Source organism: Patagioenas fasciata, chromosome 1 (assembly GCF_037038585.1).
Source record: "Patagioenas fasciata isolate bPatFas1 chromosome 1, bPatFas1.hap1, whole genome shotgun sequence".
In the NCBI taxonomy this organism is placed as follows: Eukaryota; Metazoa; Chordata; class Aves; order Columbiformes; family Columbidae; genus Patagioenas; species Patagioenas fasciata.
The window spans coordinates 153,195,018-153,221,959 of record NC_092520.1 but is presented as its reverse complement, the minus strand read 5'-3'; the positions used below and the strand labels follow the sequence as shown (position 1 = coordinate 153,221,959).

Here is a 26,942-nt window from a genome sequence, read left to right as displayed (position 1 = left end):
CTTCAAAATAACTTGCAAGTCTGTTGGTTTGAGGCATTGCTATTTAATGAAAATGTTATAGAGAAACAGCATAAACCAAAGAGTTGTCATGAGGAAAAAAAAAAAGACATCCGGGTTTGTTTGCTTTTTTTCTTCCATCCCTGACTTCTCTCTATCTCGAGGGCCACACATGCTCCTGTGCGCAACGCCTGGCTGCAAGGCTTCAACAAGAATATTCCTCTCTGACGACCGGTGGCACCAGGCATTTCCCTGTCTCTTCTTCCAGGAGCAATGGCTGTTTATTATTCCTCATGCCCACTCCACATGACAGACAACTACGCAGAAAACAGAAAAAGGTGAAAGCGAGACTATTTAAAGCCACAAATCGAGAATTCAAGGCTTAGGAGACCTCAGCTTTATGATTGCCTGTGAAACCTTCCTTCGGCTCTCCTTCCCTTCTATGTACTGTGGCAGAGCTGTTAATCACATAATCACGGGCTATTTTTCTACAGAACCTTGGCCTCACCCTGTTCAGCAGGACACACGGTGCTCACTTAGCGAGCAGCTAGTCACTACTTCATCTTCTCTGCATTGTTCAAGGTGTGGCCCCAAGCCTTGTTTACTAGGTACCAGCCACACTCTGCTCTGCAGACGGAATTAGTAATTTACTCACAGGCTTTCCTACAGTACACATCATTAGAGTAACTGAATGTTTCACAAACATGAAGGAATGTATTTTCACAATGCCCTCATAAAGTAAGACATTGTATTATTCATATGTCATGGGCAGGGAATTGAGGCACGGAGAGGTTAACGTGAAAACATTCCACTAATTTTAACTGCTTAGTTGAAACTCTTAGGTCACCTCTTCTGTGAGGACACCTGAGAGAGTTGGGGTTATTCAGCCTGGAGAAGAGAAGGCTCCAGGGAGACCTTATTGCAGCCTTTTGATGCTGAAAAGGGGCCTCTAAGAAAGATGGGTACAGACTTATTAGCAGGGCCTGTTGTGATAGAACAAGGGCTAATAGTTTTAAACTAAAAGAGGGGAGGTTCGGGAAGAAATTTTTTACAAAGAGGGTGGTGAAACCCTGTCCCAGGTTGCCCAGAGAGGTGGTAGATGCCCCATCCCCGGAGACATTCAAGGCTGGGCTGGACGGGGCTCTGAGCAACCTGATCTAGTTGAAGATGTCCCTGCTGTTGGGGGGGGGGTTGGACTAGATGACCTTTGAAGGTCCCTTCCAATCCCGAACTATTCTATGATTATATGAAATTCTTCAGAGATTTGTTTTGTCTGCTGAGGAAGTGGCGACAGCCAATTTTAAGGCTTAAAACTTGGCCAAGTTTGGGCTGATGTTCTTCAAGACAGCAGAACTGGTGCCCCTTATGTATATACCATGCAAATTTCATTGGGTTATGAAGACAGGGGATTGTTTTCTCATTTATTTGATTATTTGTTAGATTGAACCTGCATAAAAAATTTAAATAGAGGTATAAGTGAGTTGTTTTCTAAATATACATTATAGGTAGGTAGCTGGGATGGAAAATTGTAGCCCAGAGAGTTTAAGTTTGGTAAAGTTGCGAACAACCCAAAAGAGGGTCTGTAATAGGGAAGCTGAAGGATGTCCTCAACAGCAGGTCACTGCCACGACATACAGATTTGTTCCTCTTGGTTGATATTGTCCAGCTGTTGAAGAAACCACACATGCCAGATGTTACACTAACAGAATCATGTCAAACTTAAATGCAAACTGTAACTGAAGCTTTATTTCATATCCTGGTTCTGTTCAGATAAACAAGATTCATTTATTTTTAATCTTAATGCCCAACAAAGTCTTGTTACTCATTTCCAAATAGCAACTTTTGCTTGGAGCAAGAGCCTCACCTTTCCTCCTGTTCTCTTGGAAACAGAAAGCTAGTTAAGTATCAGGCACTGTAGGCAGCAGTGGTCATAAGCTGGATATAGGACAGACAGATGGACAGTACTCAGAGGTAGTGACTCTTACATTGGTATCAACAGATCCTTCCCCTTATTATTTACAGGAAGATTCACAAAATCCTAAAAAAAACCAGACCCATCTGAAAATTTCAGGCAGTGATTTATCTGTGTTAACATCAGGAAAGAAAGAGAGACAGACGAAAAGACAGACGGGGGTGGGGGGGAGAATAAATCAACCCATCATTGGTGGCAGCTTTCTTCAGAGAATTAAAGTGTTTTTAGAGATGCTTCTGCAGAATCATAAAATCCAACCTTGCAACTGCCCACCAAGCGTGTGCGGGACTCGGAGGGAAACACAGTGAGACAATATGGAAGTTGGCAGAATTGGCTCCCCCAGCACCTTGGGAACGTGCAAGGACAATGCTGGGATAACTCCCGATGATTCCTCCTTGACACCCAAGGCTGTACTCCTGGTAAATTATGTTATAAACCATCCTTCCTTTGGACACATACCACACACACACAGAGACAAACACAGACCCAGTTTATCTGTCCTGCACTGAAAACTCTTGCCATATATCCCCGTTTTTCAGCTAGTGATGTCTCTTGACTGCACTAACATTGACTAATTTAGTATTTTTAATTACAGAGGGATTTACAGCACTGCACTACAGTGCTCTCCTCTTTTATACCCACTGTTTCTACTGGATCTGGGTGTACTCTACATACAAAGTTGCACATTAGACAAATTACACTGCACATTAAGTAAATCTCTCTCTAGAAACAGGATTACATGAAGAGGCAAAACTTCCTAATTTCTAGTGTATGAATTAATATCTCCATAATCAATATGAAGAGCTCCACATCAATTTACGAAAAAAAACAAAAAAGAGTTTAAACATCTTCCACAATGAATTAAATTTATGTAGGAGCATTCTTTTTCTCCTATTTTGCTTAATAAATAAAACAGCTGGTCTGAGGAATCAGGTCAATCAGTGTCTGGAAAAAGCCCCATTAAAGCTGCTATATAACCTAGTTTCTCAGGCTACATAAGGCATCCTAATATTGAAAAGGCAGAGTCCACACAGAGACAGCCTGGATGGCTCAGCTTCTGGCTCTACAGGGTTATGGAGGACATTTATCACATAAGATAGCAGCAACTGAGGTATCATCTTGCAAACATTTAAGGAGCTAGGCTCTGGAGGAGTACAACAAAGACAACACGATGCATCCAGACCTATACACTAAATACGGCCAGTGATCTTGAGCAGCTTGAGGTCATCCAACACAAGGAGATGGGAAAGGACTCACTTTTTATATATGCTCAAATCCCCGCAAAGCGAGCCCACACCTATCTCTGCCGCCACAGCAGGTGACAGCGTCTCCTCTCGCAGTGTGGACCACTCTCCACACCCGCACGGTCCCGTCCCTCCCACGCTATGTGGGAGGGTGAATCCGGCAGTGTCCAAAGCTGTGGGTGTGCTGCGCCGGCGCAGAGCCTCTTCCAGTACAGGCAGAAACCCCCCAGCGTCAGCCTTCCTTCTCCTGACAACGCGGCTGTCGGCACAATGCTCCAGCCCTGGTCACCTTAGAAAACGTAGCTCTGCCTTTCTTCTACAGGTTTGAAAATGTTTTGCAAAGGGATCACGAACCACATATTATAGGGACAAAGGCAAAGCCAGAATAAAGTGCCTTGCTCAAGTTTAAAGAGCAAGGCAGCAGCAGAACTGGGAAATGAAACCTCCTGACCCACAAGCCTAGGTTTTGGCTTCTTAAATAAGGATTCTCTTTCCTCATTAAAAAACTAAAAATGGGAAGAGGGGGAGGAATATTCTGCAGACACAATGAACTTGGCCCTCAGAGGGCTAATGACCTGATATACTTCTTTTTCCTTCTCACCTCTGTTTCCCCTGATAAAGTCACTGCAACTTCAAGGACTATCCTTCTTTACTGGTCTACTTTAAACTAGCTTGTTGGTTCGACACCCTTTTCCCAACCGTCTGAAGCCAGAGACCATCCTTCCCAGAGAGGAGATTACCTTCTCACTTCCAGTCTCTCTGGGTGTCCTCACAACACCCTGGACTGACGCCACTCTGCTTTCTGGATCATGCTGAGGGACACCAAACTCCTATTCGCTGGTCTCAGCCTGCAGTACGTGGCAGCCTAAAAAGGCACCCTGGGGGTAAAACCTGGTTGTTCTCTATTAATTTTTCATTTTAAGAATGGCTCCAGGGAAAGGAGGGAGATATAGGTCAGAGACTTTGGGGGCTGATTAGCAACTCCATACATTTTCCTTTAGTTTTTTTTTCCTCTCCCTCTTTTTTTTTTTTTTCTCCCTTCCAAATTCAGAAGCAGAGGGTTTTCCCTCTGTATTTCTCATTTACTCTTTGAACATCATCGGCATTAGTCAGCAAACTCCTGCTATTTCCTCCACGAGCCCCGACACTTGCAGAGTGACTAACCCTTCTTTCCACACACTTTGGCTCCAATAGATGCACCTGTTTTTTTCCCCCGCAAGAAAAACGGGTCTCCCTGTTGCACGCGTGCAGTTTGCCCCTGTGGACACCGCTGGATACACTCCCGCTGCTGTGCAAACACCACGTTTTATGCACAGAGCTGAAAAGCCAGGAAGGGATGGCAGAACCGGCGTTCAGGTGACTTCTTAACTTACCACCACAGGAGCAGCATCCCTCAAATTGGGAAGTGGTTAGCTACTGCCCCAAGACTGGGCATGTAGGGAGCCCAACAGAGGAAGCCTGAAGCAACCTGGCTTCTCTCTGCAGCCCTGCCAATAAGCTGGTGTGTTGGGTGACGTTGCCTCCAGGTGCCTGTATCTGCCACTCCTTCCTGGGATGGAGAGTCTCTGCCCTTGTCAAGGCAGCTGGTGCCTAACATGGCACATGAGAGGTCTTGGCTGGGCTTCTGAGGCACGAATGCAGGGTGAATAAAAACACGGCTCCTCGTGATTCAAGGCCGCCTCATCAGAGCAGGACAGGAGGAAGGCTCCTCCTGGCCAGGTGGGCTTGCACAAGATGTCCACCCACAGCCACGCTCACAGGGGACCTCGCACGGAACTCACGCTCGCGTGGGCATATCCAACGGCCCTGCCCACGCTTTACTCTTGAGCAGGCAGCCAAGTTGTTGTGTTCGCCTTTCCAACAGTGCACAGACCACAGTCCCTATGTCTAACATGCAAAGAGAACGCCTTGCCCACAGGGCAAGGTCACGCCCTCAGGCTACGGTAGGTGCTAACTCCTGCTACCCTTAACAGGAACGAGCCGCATCCAGAGCGGAGCATGTCAGTAGGGATCAGTGAGAAGGTTTGCCAATTTGGATCTGGAGAATGTTGTTCCCCACTTGACCTTGTCCCCCCACCCCGACACTGACCCCGCTCCCCACTGCTGTTACCTCCGTCCCCATCGCAGGAGAGCCTTCTGCATCGCTGTGTAGGGGGGCATGAAAATAAACCATCGGCTCCAGTGCCACACTCCCTCCCGGCAGATCTGTTTCTCTCTTCTTAACTGTTTCCAAGTGCCTGGCTGTTTTATAATCCCCACTGAGCATTCCCTTAACTCCTTCCGCACTGAGCCCTTCCACTCTCCCTCACCCGGTCTCTCTTAATAGGCAGAAAAAGCCAAGGTGAGGTAGGGGGTACAGAAAGCGAAGGAGGGGGCCTGAATCAAAGAAGGAACAGCTGAATCAAATTGCACGTACAACAGAACCAGCAAATTAGTCATTTCCCCAGCCTTCTTTTACGTAGAAAACTGACTCTTCTGTTAAGATATTTCCTTTTTCCCCGTGGACATTTGTGTACCTCAGAAGCTTACTTCTTTGCTAATCTGCTTTTTCATACGATGAGGTCGAATGCTTCTGCTGGTAGCACAATTTTAAATGACACAGCAGCTTGCCCTTTGAGGTCTGAACTGAAATCACATTCTTAGATCACAGGTAAATATGACTTGATGGCTTCACACCCAGTGTCACCACCACCCCATTTATGCATATTGCAAAAACAGAGAAGAATCAAGCACAGGTATCGTTTCTGAGTGGAAAGGACCTTGGCAAACACCACAAGGGCTGTGGGAGGGCTGTGTGGAGGAGCTCGGGCAAAGGGACACAGCCTCCCTGGTTCTGAGACGTGGGACTTTGCATTTGCCCTGAAGTGAACTGGTGAGAGCTGTCAGTGCTAAAGCCTGTGCATTACACATGCGTGTGCACGCGTGTAAGCAAGTGCAGGTGGTGGAGGAGAGGGAGATACCTGGCCTGGGACTTTGTAGGAGACCCATGGGTCAGGGCTGCATGGGGGTAACCACAACATACTGCAGGTCACTGTGTGCCAAGGTGTGCTGGCAGCACAGCGCAGGGCGGGACGGCTACAGTAGCTCTGGATTTCATAACCACGCCTGCGTGCAAAGCAGTATCACAGAATGCTCTGGTGCGTACCTTGCTCCTGTGAGAGGTGAATAAAGAACACGGAGGGAAAAATCAAAAGCTTTCACTTGTCCACTCTCAGGTGGGAACTGCTGCTCTTTCCTCAAAGCCTACAGTTGCTTCTTCCAGCATCTTGAGGTTACCTCTGACAGCTTGCACTCAAAAGTTTGTGAAGGTATCTTTTTCCCTGACAAAACGAGCTATTCTGTCACAGAAGGCTGGGCTGCAGGGCTTTTAAAAATGGTTGTGCTGATGTTCAAAGGGAGCAGCTTGCTGTGCAGAGGAGTGGTAGAGTTAATAGTAGTAGGATCAGCACAAGCTCCTACCCTGCCATCTGCCTTCAGCTCAGCCAGGCCTTCTGCTGAGCAGCCAACGCGGGCTGGGGCCACTAGAGTGAGCAGCAACTCAACGACATGAAAGACCGTATGGGTTAGTTGATTAAGAAGAAGATTAAGAGCACAGGGATCCTGTATAGAACTGGTACTGACTCAGTTTGGGGATTTCATGGGGATATTTAAGCTCGGTTTTCCAAAGAAGTCTTTTATTTTGCACAGGTGGGTGTTCGCGTGCCAGCTTAAACCAACCCCATGAACTGATGATTTCAGAAACAGCGGTCATCTCTGAAACCGCTACGTTTTCTTCTTTGGTTGCCCCTGGTAGAAAGTAGAGATAAATAATACTTAATTACCTCACTCCCCTGTAATGTTCAACTCCTTCACATTTATAAAGCTCCACAGGAAACACAGGAAAGCCCACTGGAATGACAGGGATGCCCCTCATAGCCATAGATCACAGATCCCTCATTTTCTCTGTGGACTTCTTTTAAGCGTTGGCCACTGCCAGCAGACCCCAGCAGAGGCTGCTCAGCTCTGTTCCTGGCATCCAGATTGACAGCTGCCTCAAGAGCTTTCCCTTTTCTTTTTTTTTAAATAAGAGTCACTTAAGGCTTGCAGATGACCTCAAAGTACCAAACTGCTGACCGACAGTGAACTCTGAGCTTGCCACTGCAACCATGAAGAGCAGGGCTTGGTCCCCTCAAGGGACGGTGAGGGCAAAACAACTTTATAAACCCATAACAAAATGCTGGGGTCCCCTCTGACATCGTATCATTCTGTGGTGATAACCTACAGCAATTCAAAGGACTGCTGTGGCTGGTCTCCAAACCCAGGAGGAGACAGGCGGAGGGTTCAGCTGAAGGATGCTGGTCTGGAAGGGCGGTGGGGGAGCTGGGATGAGCAAGGGCACAACCTGCCTGCTCTGAAAGCAAAAGGAATGGAGAGGCCCCTCCTTTCACAGATGGGGGAAGGGAAAAAGACAGAGGAGCAAAAAGCCTGGACTTAATCATGAAAAACAATCACTCATCATTTATTTTCATATCCCCTCACTAATGCTGGAATAATGCTAACAGTGGAATTCTTACGGCATGCATGTCATGCCTGCAAATACCAAGTGAATTACTTCTCAGTTAGGCTATGGGCTATGGCACTGAGCAGCAGATTCGTTACAAGCGATTGGATGATGAACAACAGTTCCCAAATTCCTCCTTCACAATGCTACTTGCATTAGTTGTAATTTAATGAGAGAGAGAGAGAGAGAGGGAGAGAAAGTTTTGGCTCAAACCACTGAAATAATACTGCCTGCCGCAGATTCCCACTGAGTCTTGTATTAGCTCACACCACCTCCCCCTTCTCCTCCTCCTCCACCTCCTCCCTTTTCTCACCTATCCTCAGGTGCTAAAAGTGGTGCCATGAAACCCATCAGCCTGGCAAGAGAGCATGGCAGGAAGCCCCCAAGCACATGCATTCCTTCTGGCTGAAAGGCAGGTGAAGACATAAAACTCTCCCTCTCCTCTGCTGACAGTAATGGGAGGGCCAGTGGGGGGGTTCCTCCAGCAGCCAGTCTCAGCATGGACAAACCTCCAACTCTACTTCGGTTTCTTCCTCTTAGAGAGCCAGAGCAGGTGAAAGACGCTGAACTGGCAGCTCTGGAGACCCAGCACCAGACGCACACAGCACGACTCGTGTGGGTGCGGAGCTCCTTATCTGGTTTGTTGCTCTTTGTAATGATTTTGAGACCTGGTAAGCAGCCAGCTAATGTAAACAAAACCTTTGGGTAAGGCCTTCAGCGGTGTAAATGTGCCATCACTGTTGGCCCGCAGCAAAGCAGAGAATCACTGCCATGGCTGCCTCCTTATGAGCTTTCTGGTAGGTCTGCACCTCCCACGTCTTCGGGGCAGAAACCAAGTCCCTCTTCTTTCCTCTATGGGCCCTGGCACAAAAGGGATGACCTCTTCAGAGAGGCAGGGGCATCTTGTAGGTTTCTGCCCTGTAAGGAAACGAACTGGCCAGCACTGCCTCCCACTCCTGTGGCAACCTTGTTGCATAGCCCATCCCTTCATGTAACAGGACATTTATCCACCAGATGACCCTACATGTAAGGTTCAAGCCTGAAATATGACCCAGTGTGTGGGGTCTCATGTGCTGGGTCAGAAGAAAGCTGAGAGGTCTGATCTGAGCAGCAGACCTACAAATAAGAGACTGCAAATATCATTACTGCTCTTCTGTTGTATCCAGTCTCTTCAGGGTTCCCCACTGACAGCGTGTGAACAACATCCATGGATACCTACCTGATGGAGCATCCAGAATCCTTTTTATCCTCTCTGTGCCAAATGTAATTTATAAGCCCCCAGCCACATTTTGTGGTGTTTCGAAAAAATTAATCCAAGCTAAATTTACATGTTTCTGAAACAAGGTACAGGCAGGAGAAGGCAAAAAGCCCTTAGGATTTGTGCGAATGAGACCAAGGCTTTACAGTTACCTTCCAACCTCCAGCTACACTCTTCTTAGCCTTGGCTAAAAAAAAGTCACCTGTTTTCTAGTAAAGGTTGACAAACATCAGTGATCCTTTCTCTAGAGTACTGGCCGAAGTTCCGTGGACCTGACTGGGGGAGGAAGGTGGGCAGGATACCATAGGATGCTCCCAGGGACGTCCGCAGACACGGGTCCCCGTGGGCACACAGGTGCACGTGTGTGCTTCCCAGGAATACAGCAGGCACAATGCTGGGGGCCATCCTCAGGACCTGTCCGAAGCATAGCACGGTACATTCTGACTTTCCCAAAACTAGGGCTCTGAAACAAACGAAAGCATCCAGTGCTGAAATCACCCTAAGTGAATGCAACAAGAGTTGTTACAAATACATGAACAGCAATCACAGTTGCAAAGAAAAGGAAGATGTGGTGAGGCTCAGCCCACTGTGACTACCTGCGCGCTGGGTGGCTGATCCACTCCCCCCACGCAGAACACGAAGCCCAGCATCCCCCAAGGGGCATCAGAGGAAAGAGGTCCCTGTGCAGACAGCAAGTGTGGGGAGGAGGGAACACGGGCATGAGACAGAAGTGGGGGGCTCCCCCAACTGAGGCCCATTGCAATGGCTATGTGGCCTTCAGAAGCCTGGTACAGGGGTGGTTGTTATCGACTACCAGTCACAAGCTGAGCCTGCTGCCCACAATGAGAAGACTGGGCTGGGGAGATGGAGAGATGGAGGTGCAGAACTATAGGGATGAACATACATTAACCAGACACATGGAGACCAGCTGGGCTTGCAGGCAGAACAGGCCCATTAGTTGAACAACTTCTTTGGGCATCCAGTGAAAACCACAGAGGTCAGAACCACCAGCTACGATTAATCACACTCACAGTCTAAAACCCGACCAAATCCAAAGCTTCTGTTAGGACTGAGAAGTTCAGCTGGAGGTTCCTGGCCCTGCTGGGAAGGCAGAGGCTGTCCTGCCCCTCAGTTCCCCTCTTGGCAGGCTGTCATGGCTCAGGAAGGGTGAAGCTCAGCCGCAGCACTTGCTGCCACACTTCAGTTCCCTTTAAGCCTTCAAATTAGGGCTTACACGGGGCTTAAGCACAACCCGTCCCAGCACAGGGTTGGATTTCACAGTTCTTGCATGCTGTTGGTTTGTTACCTTCAACCAAAACGGGGACAACTGCCCCACAGTATGGCTCGCAGGCAGCCCATCTGCCCGGCACCCCAAGCAGGGAACACGGAGTGCCTGCCCCCCGCAGCCCTCCCCACATCCACAGAGGGCAAGGCAGGCAGGCTGAGATCATCGGGAAGGGCTTCCACTTCCCTTGCCTTGTTTAGCCAAGTAACTCCCAATATCTGCATTTTCAGCAAGCTTTTCGTGGTAACCATGGAGCGTTCCACCCATGCGACTGTGCCTGCACTTCTCCTCCCCTGCCAGCCCCCTAGGGCTCACCCCGAGCCCCAGGGGTGACAGCAGAGCCCCTGCACTTGCTGGTCCATGGCTCGGGACATCTGACACGCAGCATTCAGCTCCCGTGGGAAGTCAGCATGTTCTCGATACGTAGTGCACTATCTCGTCAGCCATGAACATCTCAGGTGGGCTGGTCATCTTCAACCAAGCACAACCGAACATGACAGGGCTGTGCTGGGGAGGAGGTGGCAGAAGGAAAGATGCTTCCGGGAACAGGAGAAAGGGCACAATATACAAGCAAAGTAAAAGCCTCAACCCTTCCACAAGCTCTATAATGACAGAGGGCAAGATGGACAGGAGTACCAACCACAGTCAAATCCAAATGAAAAACTATGACCTTCAGCTTGCTCCAGTGATGCCAAGTGACATAAGCACTTCTCTTAACTTGCCCCCAGTGCTGCCAAGCATCTGTTTTATTGCACCTAGTATCAGAAGCATTGTGCATCCCCACCTGAAACCCTGTCCTACCCCGCCATTCACTCACATCCCAACTTCTTCCCTCGCACATTATTTTCTACAGGCAGCAGCTTTTTGGCAGGAGTCTCAGTGCCTATTTGTGACAGGGCATGGCAAGGGAAAGCAGACGTCTCCTTGTAAAGCATCCTCTTCCTGAAACCCCTTCAACCCTTCCTGGCTGAGAGGAAATGGAGGGATTGATAGTGACTCAAGTGCTCCTCTGGGAAACAGCAGTGATTTTGGAGGAACACAAAATAACTTTTAAGCCAAGCCCAGTCCTAAAGAGGGGAACTCCACAGTCTGTAGCTTGAGTTTGCAGTGGAGCAAGAACAAAAACAGGGTTCAGGTGCCTACCCACAGGCATGCTGAAAAAAATACAGCTACTTTACTGAGGTGGCCTCACCTACACTAGGTATGTTGTGAGCAATACGGTAAATACATCTAAACACACACAGATTCCCCAGGGGATATTGCACTTGCATATAGACACCAGCTACATCACAGGACCAGGTCAAGACTGAAACCACTGAGGATACAGGAGGACAGACGTGCGACACATTAGCAGAGATACCCAAGAACCAGTCCAGTAGGGCCACCAAAGCCTGGCACTGGGAGAGGTGTAAGAGACACTAGCCATACAGTTGTTCTGTGTCAGGATGGAGATGAGCTGGTGGATGTGGCTTACATATCACTCCCAGTCAAAATGTCTTGGATGCTATTTTTCTCAAGCTTGGATTTCTAGCAACCCTTTTGTTTAGCCTGAAAATAGTAGCATTATTGCTTAAAAAAAATCCTTCCCTGCATTTTACAGGCAGAGTGGCAGTGTCCCCTCCTGAACGCACTGTGATTTACAGCCTTCCACACTCACACCGGTGACACAAGCCCTTACGCAGAGACTGCAGACAGCACTCCTGCCAACATACGCGCTGTCACAGCATCACTTCACATAAACACCCTGCATTCACCTTGTTTGTATTTCCTCCTGTACAGGCTGCAACAGCTCACAAACACATGGAAGGTCTAATTTATATTTATAATAAATCTCCCTTCTTCATCCCCCGCAGTGGAAAAGAGCCCTGGCACAAATGCAATTTGCTGACAGAATGGCATAACAGCTCTAAGAAGAATCAGGCCCATGTTGCCTTCTGTAGACAAAGGGGTGCAGCCACATGCAAACACATGTGCATGATCCTACACGTGCCTGCAAACATGGAAGGAGTCCCACATATGCATCTATACACACATATGTTCTTCCACCTGTATTCTCACACATAAGGCTCAATAACAGCATCTACTATCCCCTCTGACTCGCATGTGCTTTCAGGCAGCATAGGCACTTGAAAGCTGCACTTTTATTATCCAGGTGCTCATAGCCTCAGATAAGTGATGAGAAAACGACACTGCAAGAGAAATATTGTCACCACCAATGGGATCTGCTCATGTCTGGGTTTTGCATGTCCTTGTCAGGTGGTGCAGCTATTTTAAAATGGAGTTTGCAACATGTTTCTTATCCCCACTTGCTAAATACATACACATTCTGATGTTGAGAAAACGCAGAGAGGAGGTTTGATGGGAAGGCAGGTTTCTGGTGGTGCCAGAAGAGCACTAGAAGAGATGAAGAAATTTATAATTGTACTCATGACTAAATGTGATCCCCACTTTGCTTTGTAGGCACATGCCTTACGGGAGTTATGAGTTCTTGGGTTTCTCCACTGTGCTCACAAAACTGTCTGTAGCCAAGAACTGTCCTTTTGTTTTAATCTGGCTTTAGAGAAAAGGTTGTGATCTCTCTTCCCTCTGCAAAGGACCTTGTTCCAGCTTCCCTTGCCCCCACCACCCTGAGGCCTGACTGCAGAAGTGTGTGCCCCATGGCATCACTAAAGCATCGCTAAAGCTACCTGATGTGTTATGGATTGCTGCTCTGCTCAGTTCCCTGCCCTGCACTCCTCCTTGGGGCACCAGAGTGCCTAAGCCTTGGATCACAACTGTTTGTCAATGTTAAGGTCCTCAAGAGCATCAGCAGAGATTTGCCGTATTAGAGATGACCCTACACTGAGTATTTTAAAGACCAGCAATGGCTATTTAACTCCTCAGAAATTTTGCCACAAGAGGAAGATTAAAGATTGCACACACACAGATGGAGTTATGAGGCTATCTAAGAGGGTTTTCTCGGATTTTTTTCTCCAGCTTCTGAAGACAATAATCCAAATAGGAAAGTTGCAGCGATGGCCAGAAATTACTGCTATTTAGAGGCAAAACAGAAACCTGCTGGAAATCCTTGCCAAACTATTTGGAATCTGTCAACACTAAATGCTGCCTAGGAGAAAATAAACCTCCATGCATTTTAGCTGGACGTTCTTCACCTCCGGCCTCGTGCTTTAAGCAGATAGTCTTCCTACCAACGTAAGCATGGAGCAACACAGATACTCATCCTTCTGCAAACCTGTTGCTGTCATCTCCATGGAAAAACCCTGCAGTCACAATCCAGACCCCCGGCTCACTACGGGCACAGCTCTTCCAGAAACACCACTGTGGAAAGCTAACACTCAGACCACACTCTGGGCAGGCTGGAACACCATCTAGAGATCATACTTCTGCTGACAACTTTTTCTTGGGTACTTCTCCCTCTTTTCCCCATGCCAGCTCTGTCTGATCTGAGCACCTGTCGCATCCTTTCTCAAACACAGGTTGCGAGCTCTCTGGGGCAACGTCGTGCCACATTTGTCCAGCTTTTAGAAAATGTGCAGCACAGAGATGATTGACTTGGGATCCCAGTTGCTAGTGGCTACAACTAATTCATAATTAAAGTGAAGCTGCACGAAGGGATTGCTGTGCCTCCAAGTTTCCTCCAGACTAGATTACTCTCAGGAGACACAGGAGAGCTACCACTGAGATTAAAAAAGCAAAACAAAACAAAACAAAAAAAACCCCAGCCTACTAGGTTTACACAGAGACCACAGAAAATATGTGTCTGTATTGTTCTGACCTCCAGATCTTTTTTATTCCTTTGCTTTTTCCTAACCTTTAAAAGGCATGTAAGATAAACAGAAGAGAAACCAGGCAGACAACATCCTCAGAAGAGACGTAGGAATATAATCAAGCCCTCAGACACACGCACACAAACACCATAATTTATCTCTTCCTCCTCCTGTTTGATATTATCCTCTGTTCTAGTATCATAATCTGTTGCTATAGAAACAGCTATGATGTCACTATGAGAGGTTTATGGATGCCTTGAACAGGAAGGAAAGGTACATAACGATGGGAGAGATAAAAAACATCTACAAACAGCTGCTGAACAGGAGACGTTCCAGGAACAGCAAGTGTTAACAGGGAAAAGATAAATACACTGACGGTGCTGGCGCTGCTGCAGACAAGAGCAGAATATAAACCATGTTTTAAAAATAAAGAACACTTACAAATTTTGCCTCCAAGTAAAAATATTCTGGGAAAGCTAAAGGAGCTTCCTGAAAAACTAAATTTTCTCTGAAATGTTCTGCAAGTTTTCTGGGACTGGGTATTTTCTGGGTCTTGCTGCTAGAGTCCAAGTCTCCATCAAGCCACTCCATCATCTGCTGTAACATTCCCTCCAGAAGTGTTAGTGTAACACTCCACCAATGCAGCTAATAGTTAGGGACTTGGCTGGCTATCCGCCATCCCGTGTGCCTTTACGATCTGTAACTAAAGAATAAAAAAAAAGTCATGTCTTCAAGCAAAAATAAACAGAGACACACTGAATCCACTGGATCACATCCAGTAGCAAATAAACACCCTGACCCCAAACTATAAGCAAAAAAAAGAGCTTTTCTTGCTCTCTTCACCCAAGAGGAAAACTATAATCTTACAGACTCGCTGCCAAGTGTACTGACATACCTGACCTGCTACTAGAGAGAACAGAATGTTGAGCCTCGTGCGCTCAAAACGCACCCAGCCTTTGGGCCGCGCACATCCATGTGCAGCCCGATGCACGTGCGGTTCTGGCCCATGAGCTCAGTCACTGGTTACTGCGCCTCCATGCACGCACCCGTTTCGGTCACCTGGAGAGTCACACATGCCCTTAAAGACATCCTGGGCAGGCCACAGGAAAATATAGCGTGCAGGGCCTGCCAGGGAGGAGGAGGGAGGATGGCACATCAGATTTATCCTGCACACCCACATTCGTCATGGAAAGGGCGACGACAGCAATGGAGGAAATCACGAGGATACCAGATCAATGAAAAGTGCTGGTGTTTCAGCTCATCTCTGCCCCATCAGAATTTCCCAAGCATGGAGAGCAGGATTAGAGATTTTATGGGAATTCTAGAGCATTGATTTTGCCTCTGGTTTCAGCTCCAGCCAGGCAATCCCCAGGCAGACTTCTCATCCCATCTACGAGCATCAGGACATATGTGGTATCTCCTGTTCTCACCCACCTTCCTTTTCAAAGATGCTGGAGACAACTGCAGGGGAAAAACCTGGGAGAGACTGAAGTCTGGAAGGGCAGCTGCAAAAACACTCCAAGTCAGGATATTCAGCAATTCACCCCAATCTTCTGTCCCTGTCAACCTTTGCTGCCACAGACCTCAGCCTCTTTATTTCTCAGGGATCACCTCCTCCACTCCTGTTACAGTTACTTTCCTCATCTTTCTTCCTCACCTGTCTCTCTCATCCTCCTCCCTCTTGCTCCTGATCGATTTCCGTACTATTTCTCTCCCTCCAGCCCATCCTTTTCTTCCCCAAACAAATCCCTATGGCAAATGTCTAGGAAAATCCATGTGTTGTGATTTCCTCTCCCCAGAGAGCCAAGCCAGTTTGTATTATCCACCTTCCCGTGTGTGAGTCTATATAAAATGCAAATCCTTTGAGGTGGGAACTATCTATCCCTTCACGGCAATGCCATGCCTAGTGAAATAAGGTCTTGCTTTTGTTGGACACTGGCGCTAATGCTGCAAATACGACTGTTCTTAGGAATACTTCAAAAGCACCAAAGGAGAGTAGAAGAATTGGAGATATAACAACAATGCCAGTGTTTTGTCTTTTTTTCTCAATTTATTTTATATTTTGAGGGCAAAGTTCTGTTCCAACTTTTTATGAAAAGATTTCTTCTGTGCTTTCTATTTGGGACTGTGGAGTGGAAAAGCAAAGCTGGTCTTGGTGAAGAAACAGAGATTGTCGTTGTTTTTTTTTAAATTGGCAGGTGACACCAAGCAAGAAAAGACTGCAAAGTCAGGGCCATTAGATCAGAATTCAAAACAATCCTGACAAATTGAAAGGTACAGGATAAAATAATCCAAACAGAGCAAATACAAATATCATATGCTTCGGTAGGAAGGGCTAGCTCCACACACACAGGATAGAAAATGGCTTGTGAGACACCAAACCTCTTGGATGGGACCTGGGAGCCATGGCAAATCACAAGTCACACACAGATGAGTGATGCTGAAGTGCAAAAGTTAAAACCAAACAGGAACACTGACAGTAAGAGATACGAAGGAGCACTTGTGCTCGACTTGGCCAGCACAGGAATCCGGGTATGGACCTGTGCTCTAGCAGTGACATTGAAGAGAGGTGCACTAGCTGAAGGGAACACAGAGAAGCAGGAGGATGGTCAGAGCTGCAGAATAACAGACACGGGAGAAAGAACTGAAGGATGTGTTTGAGGCAGGATTTAACCCAAGGAAGAGAAAGCTAAGGAGAGACACGACAAAGAGGAAGGAATAGTTTTTCCACACCCACTGTCAATAGGACAAGAAATCACAGCAAGCAAAGCAGACCACAGCTACAGATGAGGTGAAGTCTTTCCAACGACAAAGCTAGCAAAGGCCAGCAATGACAGCCCAGGCAGGCTGTACACACTCCATACATGGGGAATATGCTAGACAAGAGTGTTAGGGAACGTCCTCGACAAACATGTATTTGGTATAGGACATCCTGCTCTGCAAAAACATTCTGAAGTCTTTCCTATGCCCACTTCCTATGATTTCAATGATTTTGGTGAGAGATAAGTTTCTTTGGCATATGAGCATAGCCCACAGATCAAGATAAACCTGTCAGCGTTCAGAAGGACAGGAGACGTTAGCCTGCAGGGTACCGTTCGCTGTGTAACACCATTGTTCCAGGTCTTGCTAATGCCTTTAAGGATTAAAGGTTATAATGAACAGTACAGACAGTTGCCCTTCCGAGTTTCCCAAGTATGTCTGGCAAATACCACTGCCTTGTGGGTGACCTTTTCCACTTTCCAGGGTAGGAGCTGTAAGCGATTGCTCTCACTTCATCCTTCCAGAGACAGATGTCACCACAGGTCCTGGAAGGTGAGCAGGACAGAGAACGAGGTGCGCATAAAGAGTTAACTTCAGCTTCTCCAAGCGAATGTCCCATACAGCAGGAACTGCTGCAGAAAACCAAGGGAGACACTGTGTCATCCTTCGCTCAGCATAAGACTCTCCCTCCAGAATGCAACACAAATGGGCCAAGGCTCACTGCACAGAGACGGTGCTTCCCCCCACGTAGCTCCCTGGGCTTCAGCGGTGCTGTTGATCTACAGAACAATCCTTGAAATCAGAACTGAGTCCAGGAGCAACTTGAGGGGCTCACATCTCAAAGACTCTTGTCTTTCACTGGCTATTTTGCACATCCCCTGCGAATAAGTGAAAGAATCCATTCTTTGGCAGCATTCTGTCAGTCACATAGACACTCTTTATGTAGCACCTTGAACATATGCAGCACTGTATAAACACACACCATAACAGACTATTATTACTCCATTGAATAAATAAATTCTAATGGCACAGCTTTTTCGTTCTTTTAGCCCAGAATTTGGACTCTCCAAGGCATTTTGTGATGTTGTGATACCCTTGCCAGCCTACAGAGATGGGAGCTCTCCTCCGCTCACCTGCATGGGGAAGTCTCAGAAGAACTATTTCTACCATATAAGTTATCCAGTTCAGAAGGCTATCTGAATTCAAGAGTGGTCCCAAAAGGTCCAGAGGAAAGATCTCAGCTCTGATGTGGCCAAGCAAAAGAGGATTCAGGGGTGCTCTCTGCATCTCTGTGCTGTAAACAGGTGGAAGCAGTAACATATCTCTACTCTCCCCCTCCAACAAAAAGACAAATTGCTAAATGCCCTATCTGGAGTGAAATTATCACCTGGGTTTATTTTCAAAACAAAAGCTGAACTCTGCACTGCTAGGGGAAATAGTTTCAAAAGAGAAGGCCTCCTGTTAAACACCTAGGGCCACGGCAGGGTATGTAAATAGCTGAAGAAACAACCTTTTTTCTAACTAGTGTTTAATTCTCACTTCTTATTATCTACCAGTTAACCTTCCAAAAGCAAGCAAAAGCTCTATAAATAATATTCACATTCAGAGGGCAGAGACTTCCTATTAAGGGTGAGGAAACAACCTCATTTTTATAAATGGACTGATTAAGCTATAGAGGCCATGAGTCAGAAAGGTACTTCAGCGTGTGGCTAGCTTTAAAGACATAAACAATTCTAATGAAGTCAGCAGCACTGCCTGTGAGCTTAAATTTAGGCACAGACCCTAAAATATCTTCTTAAATTGGGATCAGAGAGGAAAAGGGCGGAACTTTCAAAAATATCCAGTCTCAGCTTACCCAACCTCTGCAGATACAGAACTCGGGACACTGTAATAGCTGTCAGCCCACCACTGAATGTCTGCAAACTTCCCTTCTCAGGAGTCTTGCCCAAAAGCACGTGCTATCCCAGTTGCCCCAACACCTGCACCTCAGTGGTCTAATCTGCCTCATACTCTTGTCTCAGCCCAGTCCAAGCAGAAGGTGGCTGAACCTGCCCTTGACCTCACCATCTGGCAGGACTGCTCTAACACCATCACCTGAGACCCACCTGGTGAGGCCCACAATCAGGCCAGGGATTAACCTCCACGCCTAGGTTACTAATCCTTCCATGATGTTACTTCCCAGAACTTTCCTCTTCATCGAACATCTACATACTTTTACACACCATTGCTGTGTTGTGGCCACAGCTGAGGTTTATTTGTTTAGCCACCCAAGTATGTTATCTGCCTCTGAATAAAAAGTCTAACATCCAGGGGCTGACAGGAGTTCCAAATCCTCACAGGCACGAAGGAGGTCTCTGGGCTGTCCGGCATCACTAGAAGACCCACACTAATCAGGGTGCACAGCCAGCACTTAACCCAGCCTGGAGGAAACCACATCCAGTAGCTTCAAAGCACCACGTGAAAGTGGGCAGTAAATAGCAACCACTGGGTAAATAGGTAAACCGAGGCAGGGGAAAATGAAAACTACTTCATTTTCCAGGCCTGCTGAGGTATCCAGCTGAAGCCAAGAGAGTTTCCGCACCTGCTATGGCCATGCAGAGGGATGTGCTACATGGAGTCCAAGGGCCAACGACTGTAGTGAGTAACTGTGACTGCCTCTTTGTCCAAGCATGTTGTTCACTCAACGCAGCCCCTGGTCCCAGCAGCACTCTTTCCGCTTCCGAAAATAAATCAGCATTTTTCACCTCTTACATCTCAAACCCATTTAATCACTAAACGCAGCAGCATGATAAGAACAATAATTATAACTGGAGGGGGCTTCCTGTTATCCTGGCTATAGCCATATCCTGAGCTAATAAAAACTTACGCTTTTGGTCCCAGCATTGACTTAATGTGAGTTCTGGTTATTAATTCATAAACAGGAAGCACCTCCGAGTTATCATCTCCTTGCACGAGTTTTGGGGTAAAGGCCTTTACTCCGCCTCACTGGTGCCACCTCCCCAGTGAGCAAGTTTTGTGCGTTTTAAAGAGATTTGAGGATGCATTCAAAACTCAGCGGGGCTGGCCTGATCCTGGTGTTAAACGGAATCTGGTCCACAATGCATCTGGGGGCAGATTTTCAGGCTGACCAGCCCCTGGTGTGACAAGAGCAGCATACAGGGAGGTCCCCACCTGTGCCACGCTCTAGCAACACCGACACCGGTGGCGAGGTGCAATTTACAAATATTACTGAGATTAATTCCATGAGCCACCCACATAGAAAACTACCAACGCAGCTGCTAAAAATACACAGTGAGTTGCAACAAAGTTGTCAGGAATAAGTAAGAAGCAAAGCAAAGAGGAACAAAACCAAAACAGAGGTAATCACTGTATAGAAAATAAAGGTTATGGTGCATAAACACCTCTTTTTACCCAATTCTGAAGGATGCCAGCTACAAGACACCCAGGAAATCACTGAAAAAACCTGCCCAGGGCCAAAATCTACCTGCAGCCCAGGCACTGGTAGTGTCTAGCAGTAAACCCTCTTAAAACGGGGTCTCTTCTGGTCCACAGAGCCTGGTTCTGTCCTCTTGAACAGAAGGAAAAGTCACACGATGAGCACGCCGATGACAATTTTGCCCAGCAAGGGCAACATTGCCTAGAGAAGCTTTCAAAGAACCAAATTCTTGCTTGCCTCAAGCCATTCAATTCCCCTGAAGCTGATACAACTGCCCCTGAGGACGCTGCATCTTTGGCGTTCAGTGGGACAGCGGCCGCTCATTTGCCCCAACTCTGGAGCAGAGACCATGCAGGTTTACAGCTGACGAGGCCCTCTTGGAAGCCAAACACATTTCACACAATCAAAACTAAAATCCACGTCAAACACTGCACAGCGGTGTTACTGCTGGTGTAGTTTACTTGGTAGGTTTTTATGTCCTTCATGTTACTGTTCAGTTTTGCAACACCCGGAAATGAATGAGAAAAAGGTAGTGGAGGAGAAGATGACAGCAAAAACTCTTACTTCTTTAAAACAAACGGGAAAATTCTCCTTGCACAGTGTACATAGGAGAGGATTTCACACCAGATACTCACTTATTTATCATGCTTCACCTATTAGTATCAGGTGAGGCACTGTTCCGCTTCCCAGAACCACTATTTAAGCCAGCTGCTGACCACAAACACACACCATCCTCACCTCCAAGTCGGGAATCGCGGGTGAATTTGTGCATGTGCTCTATGTTATCACTTACTTAAATTTCTACTGGAGCAGCTTCATAAGGGCCTCTGAGGTATCACATTTCCTCCCTGGGGCACCTTTTTCTGTCAAAGAGCCTATGTTCTGAAACCCGTATGGTGGAGATGCCATTCCACCTACCCTCGCCTCCCTCGTGGCAGTGGCTGTGCGTGTGCCACCATCAAGGGCAGGAGCAGAGAAGCGGCTGTTCGCCGCAGCGCTGATCCAGCCCCTTGGCTCCTGCGCTCTCCTCAGTGGCCTGACTGTACCTGCTGCTCCAGAGGAGGGCTGGAGACCAGGCCAGTTACTGCACATACCGTGAGGCTCCTAAGGGAGGATTGCAGTCCTCGCCTCCTTCCAAGGAGGAAATCACATCCCCTGCGATAAGTAAGTTTTTATCTATGCACTGCGATATTGCAGGGAATTCGAAGGACCTCTCATGGCAACCAGGAGGCAAAAAACATTCATTAACCCCTCCTCCGCCTCCCTCGAAGCCATCCAGCACCAATTTAACCCGCAAACATGCTGCAACACAAATCAGATAAAACAATCCCTATCAGCCTTTACCCTACCCACTGGCTCCTGTGACTTGGGTTATTCACCTACTTTAAGGCTCGAGGTGTGCTGCAGAGCCTGGCCGCGGACCCTTCTGTGTCGATTGCAAGGAATCTGTTTTTACGGGTTGCTTTTCAGGGCATTTTTTCCATCCGCTCCCTTTTTCCAGTCAGGCAGAAGCACGGGCGCCGCTGAAGTTAAGATGCTCTAGGGAACCGCTAAACTTCCACCGCACGCTTCGGTGCGGCACCACCGCCTCCTCCCCAGGAGGAAGCCGGCGCCCTGCCCGCCCTGGCTGCGGCCGAGGCCTCCTCTCCCTTCCCTTCCCCTCCCCTGCCCTGCCCGGCTCCGGGGAGGCGGCTGTGCCGGCGCTCGGCGGGCGCCCGCTGCGGCGCGCCGGGAAGGGGGAGCGCGGCCGGCCTGACCGCAAGGCCCTGCGCCCTCACTCCGCCCCCGGCCGCTGCGGAGCCGCCGGGCGCCGCCGCCCGCCGAGGTGCCACCGCACCGCTCCGCACCTCCGCCCGCCCGGGGGATGCGGCCCGGCGAGAAGCGAACTTCAGAGGGGAATCGCCGCATTACCCTCTCTGCCAGCGGCGCCCGCTCGGGAGGGGCCGGGCAGGCTCAGCGGCGGGGGCTGCGATGCCGGGACAGGCCTCACCGGCCCGCCGGTGGCCCGGGGCCGCGCCGAGGGGGGACAGGCCCGGCCCGGCGGGGGGCTGCGGGCGGGGGCTGGGCAGGTACGCGCCGGGACTGCAAGACCCCGCCGCGGCCAGGGGGCGGCGGCAGCGAAACGGCGGCGGCCTCCCCCTGCTCGCCGCAGGCCCCCGCGGCCGCCGGCTAACGCTGGAGGCGCCGGGGGCGGCCCGGGCACAGGCCGGGGGGGCTGCCCGGGCCCGGGGACCGAGGCCGCTCGGCGGTGCGGCGCGACCGGCAGAGGGCGCCAGCGGCGGGCCGGCTCCGACCGGCACCCCGGGCCCGCCGCGGCCCCTCCGCTGGCACCGGCCCGCCGCCGCACAGGGCCCCGCTACCGCCGCCGCGGCCCCTCCGCGCCCCCCGGCGGCGCCGCCGCCCCCAGACTCCGGCAGCCCGGTGTCTGGCAGCGGCGAGGGCGGGGAGGGACGGCCGTCCTTCCTCGACTGCCGAAAACGCTCCTCTTTGTCTGCCTGTCTCCCGCGGGGTCCAAACTCCGCACCGCCGGTGAGCCCGGGGCTGCCCAGAAATAACCCGGCGGGCCGGTAACTTTACACCGCCCGCCGGGCGCCCTCCGCTCGGGCGCTGCAGCCCGGGCTCGATTTTCTCCTCAGATAAGTTTTACCGTCCTCGCCATAGGGAGAAAAGTACCGTGTTCCCCTGTCCCCCCACTCCTGCCGCCGGGCGCCCGGGTCTCCGCCGCCACGGACCGACCGGACCCCGGCCGGGATAAAGCGACGGCCGGGTGGGCGTCCCTGCGGTTTATGCAACGCTGCCCGGCCAGCGCCGAGCCGGGAGGGGTGACGGAGGAGGGTAAAACGCATCGCGAGGGGATTTAAATGAACCCTGGTATCTTCATATTTTTTTTTCAACAGCCACCCTGAAATACGCTCCGATCTAACACAGCCCCCCCCCCCTCTTTTTTTTCCAACCCCAAAAAACTAAGTTCGGGCACTTGGGCTTTTCGCCGCAGACCGGGCTGAGCTGAAACAGAAGCCGGAGGAGCTGACAGGAGGCTGCCGGCAGCCCCGTCCCCCGCAGCCGCTCTCCGCGAGGTCTCCGCGCCCCGAAGGAGCACCCCGGCGGGGGGAACTCTTGGGAAACCGGAGAAAGGAGCGGGGTGGCCGGTCCTGGAAATGAAAACTGCAGCGAGGGGCAGGCAGGCAGGCACACGCACGCACACACACACGGAGGCGCAGGGCAAGCTCCGTCCACCTCATTGTTCTGCTCGGCACCGGCACGGACTTCACCCACCGCCCCCCGCCGGGGCCCGAGCGCCCGGGACCGCGGGGCGGGGGAGCGGTGGGGCGAGGGGGTGTGGGGGGGCAGAGCCGGTCGGTGACCCGCGCCTCGCCCCGCTGGGCGCCGGGCAGGGCGGGGGTGCCTCGCCGCCAGCCTCCCCGCAACAACACCGGGGGCACGGCGAGCCGCGGGCGGCCGGGGACCCCCGGTGTGTCCCCGTCCCCGTCATCCCCCACCGCGGCAGAACGAGGGGTACCGGCAGGGTGGGCCGGGCCGTGCCGGGCCAGGGCTTACCTTCGTACATGGGGGCCATCGGTGCAAGGACGCCTGTTATTCATGGCAACGCCGCCACGAACGACGCGAGATCGCAGCCCCCCAAACTCAACACACATCTGCCATCTTGAGCGGGTGTCTCTCGGCGGAGGCGAAGCTGCCGCCTGCCTTCTGCATCGCTGCCCGCCTCAGCGCGGGGGGAGCCGGGCACATCCAGCCCCGCTGCCGGCCCTCCGACGCGGCCAGGGCGGGCGGACGAGCGGGCGGGGGGCGGCGGCGCCGGGCCGGGCCGGGGCCGGGGCCGGGGCGAGGCGCGGGGCCGGGCAGGGGCGGCGGGCGGCGGGGCCCCCCCGGCTCGGGACGGCGGCGCTGGGGAGGGAGGGAGGGAGGGAGGAAAGGAGAGAGGGAGGGAGGAAAGGAGGGAGGGAGGGAAAGAGGGAAGGAGGGGGGCTGGCGCGGTGCCCCCGCTCTCAGCGCGGCATGGCTGCGTGTGCCGGGGCGCCTGCAAAAGTTGCACTGGGGGTGAGAGAAAGGGAGAGAGAGACGGAGGGAGAGAGAGGGAGACGGAGACCGAGACGGAGAGGAGGGAAAAAAAAAAGGCCAAAAAAAAAAAAAAAGCGAAGGGAGTTTGCAAATAATCAAGCGCCGATGGCACTGATCGCGGCTTCCCAGAAGGAGAGAGAGCGAGCGAGAGAAACCCTCTGCTGAGATTATGTGGGATCTTGTTTAACAACACATTTCAATCAGGAGAAAAAAGGAACAGTCAACAGAAGTTGGTGAAACACTTCTGTCTTCTTCCCCCCCCTCCCCCCCTTAAAGAAAAGAGAGGAAGGGAAAAAAAAAATAAAAAAGGCTACTGATTGAAGCTTTGCAATTCACTGGCTGTGGGGATCATATAATTTGAGCTCGTGTTTTACAATAGCATGGAAAATTCCTACCTCTCCCCATCTCCCCAAATAAACCTTCTATTCCCTCAAGGCATTTCACAATCTGGTTCACTGACAAAAGTTACAATTTTTTTTTTTTTTTTCATTTAGCTTGCTTGCAGTGTAAATATTTAGCGGATGCATTTAAAATAAACATACGTTGTTGCTTTTAGGATTCTGGTTGTGTTTTTGTTTGTTTATTTGGTTTTTTTTAAAAAAGGAACCACATCAAAGAAGTGTTTACTTGCTCAGATTGACAGCCACTACTTCCTCCTCCCCCCCAATTTTTATTTTAAAAGATGCATCTCTCCGTTTGAACTGTTGCTGTAGGAGCACCAAATGCAACCAGCATCATTTTTGTCAGTGCATACAGGAAAGCTGTAGGTGAAGCCACATTATCTGGAGCCCCCTTTGCCTGACAGCAGCTTTATGAAGGAAGGTCAGTCACCAGGTACCCATTGCACAGGTAGGGAAGCTGAGACTCACACAAAGCCTCTGGCATAGGTGGAAGTGAAACCTCGGGCTGTGATCCTGCATTAATTCCCATCTGGATTTTCCTGCCTGGAGCTCCTTGGCAGCCAGCAGTCTGGGATCAGACCAGTGAAGACGTATTCTCTTCATGCGTGCCTGCTGTTACGGCTGGTCCCCAAAATCGCTGTCTCTCTCTGCTGCTGGTGCCAGCCCAGACCTCTCCCACCACAGGATTCGATCGCAGCAGGGCTCAGCACCCGGCTGCTCCTGTTGATGTCTCGAGGAGGAGGCAAGAGGTAACTTTTATTTGGGGATTTCAGTGAGAGCCAAGTGCTCCCACCAGCCTGGCTCCTGGTCTCGAGGTTCTCAGAGGATGGCAGATAAAAGTGGGCCAGGGCGCAACTCATGTTGACCAGCCGATGGAGCAGGATGGCCATGTCCCCACTGGACATGAGGACGTGATCCACAGGCTCCTGTGGGCTCCCTTGTTCGCAAGGTATTTTCAGTGTTTTGCATATTTATTTATTTATTTATTTTTCCCCACTGAAAAAAGCCTGAAATAACAGGAGGGTTGTCTCACAGCCCATTAGCATTCTGTTTACAACATGAAGCTGAGGATATGTGTTAAATGTTTCCGGGAGTGGCAGGCAGGGCAGGTGGAGGTGGTTGAGGGCACAGTCGACCAGGACGGCACTGAAGGACTGTGTACAGCAGAGGGAGCAAAACCTGCTGCTGTCTCATCCCTGCTTCATTTTGAGTGTGATCCCAAGACCAACCATCACCGAATCCTGGAAAGAAATGGAGCTGTCTCCAGCTGGGGAAGTCCAGGCTGGAGGGCAAGCAGCATGGACACCAGCAAGCACAGTATTTTAACTTGCTTCTTACCCCTCTTTTATTTAGCCATGAAGACCCTCAGAGTTTGGCTCTAGGCACTGAGTCGATAATCTAACATTTTCTGGTCATCGTAATTCTGCACTGCTCTCTTCTTTTATGATAGAGGGCATTATCTGCTTTCCAAGACTACTGATGCTTGTGATCCCAACATGCTTCCTTACCCTTGGTCAAAGCAGCAGCCATAGAGCCCCAACTCGGAGCCACAGGGGAGACATGGAGAAGTATCAGAAAAGAGCAGAGGACAAGACCAGAGCAGAGGAGCAAACTGCTGAAGGAACAATCTTCACTTCTTGTCACTGCATTTTGTTGCAGCATGGCTCCAGGTTAGCTCTCCTTGGCTGTGAAATGGGAGCAGTGGTACCAGCCTCTGCTGTCCGAGACTGCACTGATGGGTTCTTTCTCCCTTGCTGTTTCACCCTGAGCTATCCTGTAGCCATCGGGCCCATGTCAGCAACATGTCCATCAAAGCTTGCATGATGCAGGAGCTTAAAACATAAATCAAGCTTACTCCCCCACCAGAAGAAAAGAGGAAGGGGTAGGTGGACTCACTGTGTGTGGCCTGGGCATAGCAGTGATGCATTCTGGCCCTGTGGCTGGCAGGTGGAGTGCAGAGGGAGCAGCCAAACCCGTGCATGACATACTTGCACAAGCGCTAAAGCTGCCTGGCTTCAAAGCACAGGTTATTCTGCCTCTTTTAGGGGCAAGCTGCTGAATTCAATGGATTACTTGTCTACTTCAGAGTGGCAATTCCAAATTGTGTTTCAGGTTCTATAATCCCCAGAATATTATAGATTCTCATTTGCTGATGATAAGTCCAAAGACAGGAAAATAAATGGGGATATTTTCACCAAATAG

The 26,942-nt window shown here is 50.0% G+C and overlaps 1 protein-coding gene and 1 long non-coding RNA gene across 7 annotated transcripts in view; both read right to left on the bottom strand.

Moving 5' to 3' along the window:
• The window catches only part of HIPK2 (homeodomain interacting protein kinase 2), a 140,016-nt gene extending 115,935 nt beyond the window's left edge, over positions 1-24,081 (bottom strand). For 2 of the 6 annotated variants that reach the window (XM_071798167.1, XM_071798179.1), the window contains exon 1: positions 23,818-24,081. In XM_071798167.1, coding sequence (XP_071654268.1) covers positions 23,818-23,836 — 19 coding nt within the window. In that variant the 5' untranslated portion in view covers positions 23,837-24,081. The remainder of the gene's footprint in view (positions 1-23,817) is intronic. The other 4 variants (XM_065840206.2, XM_071798172.1, XM_065840212.2 and 1 more) reach the window with 2 other exon arrangements.
• On the bottom strand, positions 28-19,386 carry LOC139825478 (uncharacterized). Its single transcript, XR_011735543.1, has 2 exons — positions 5,324-19,386; positions 28-314 (listed from the first exon to the last, which is right to left on the bottom strand). It is a non-coding gene; the product is annotated as an uncharacterized lncRNA (long non-coding RNA).
• Positions 24,082-26,942: the final 2,861 nt, after the last annotated feature.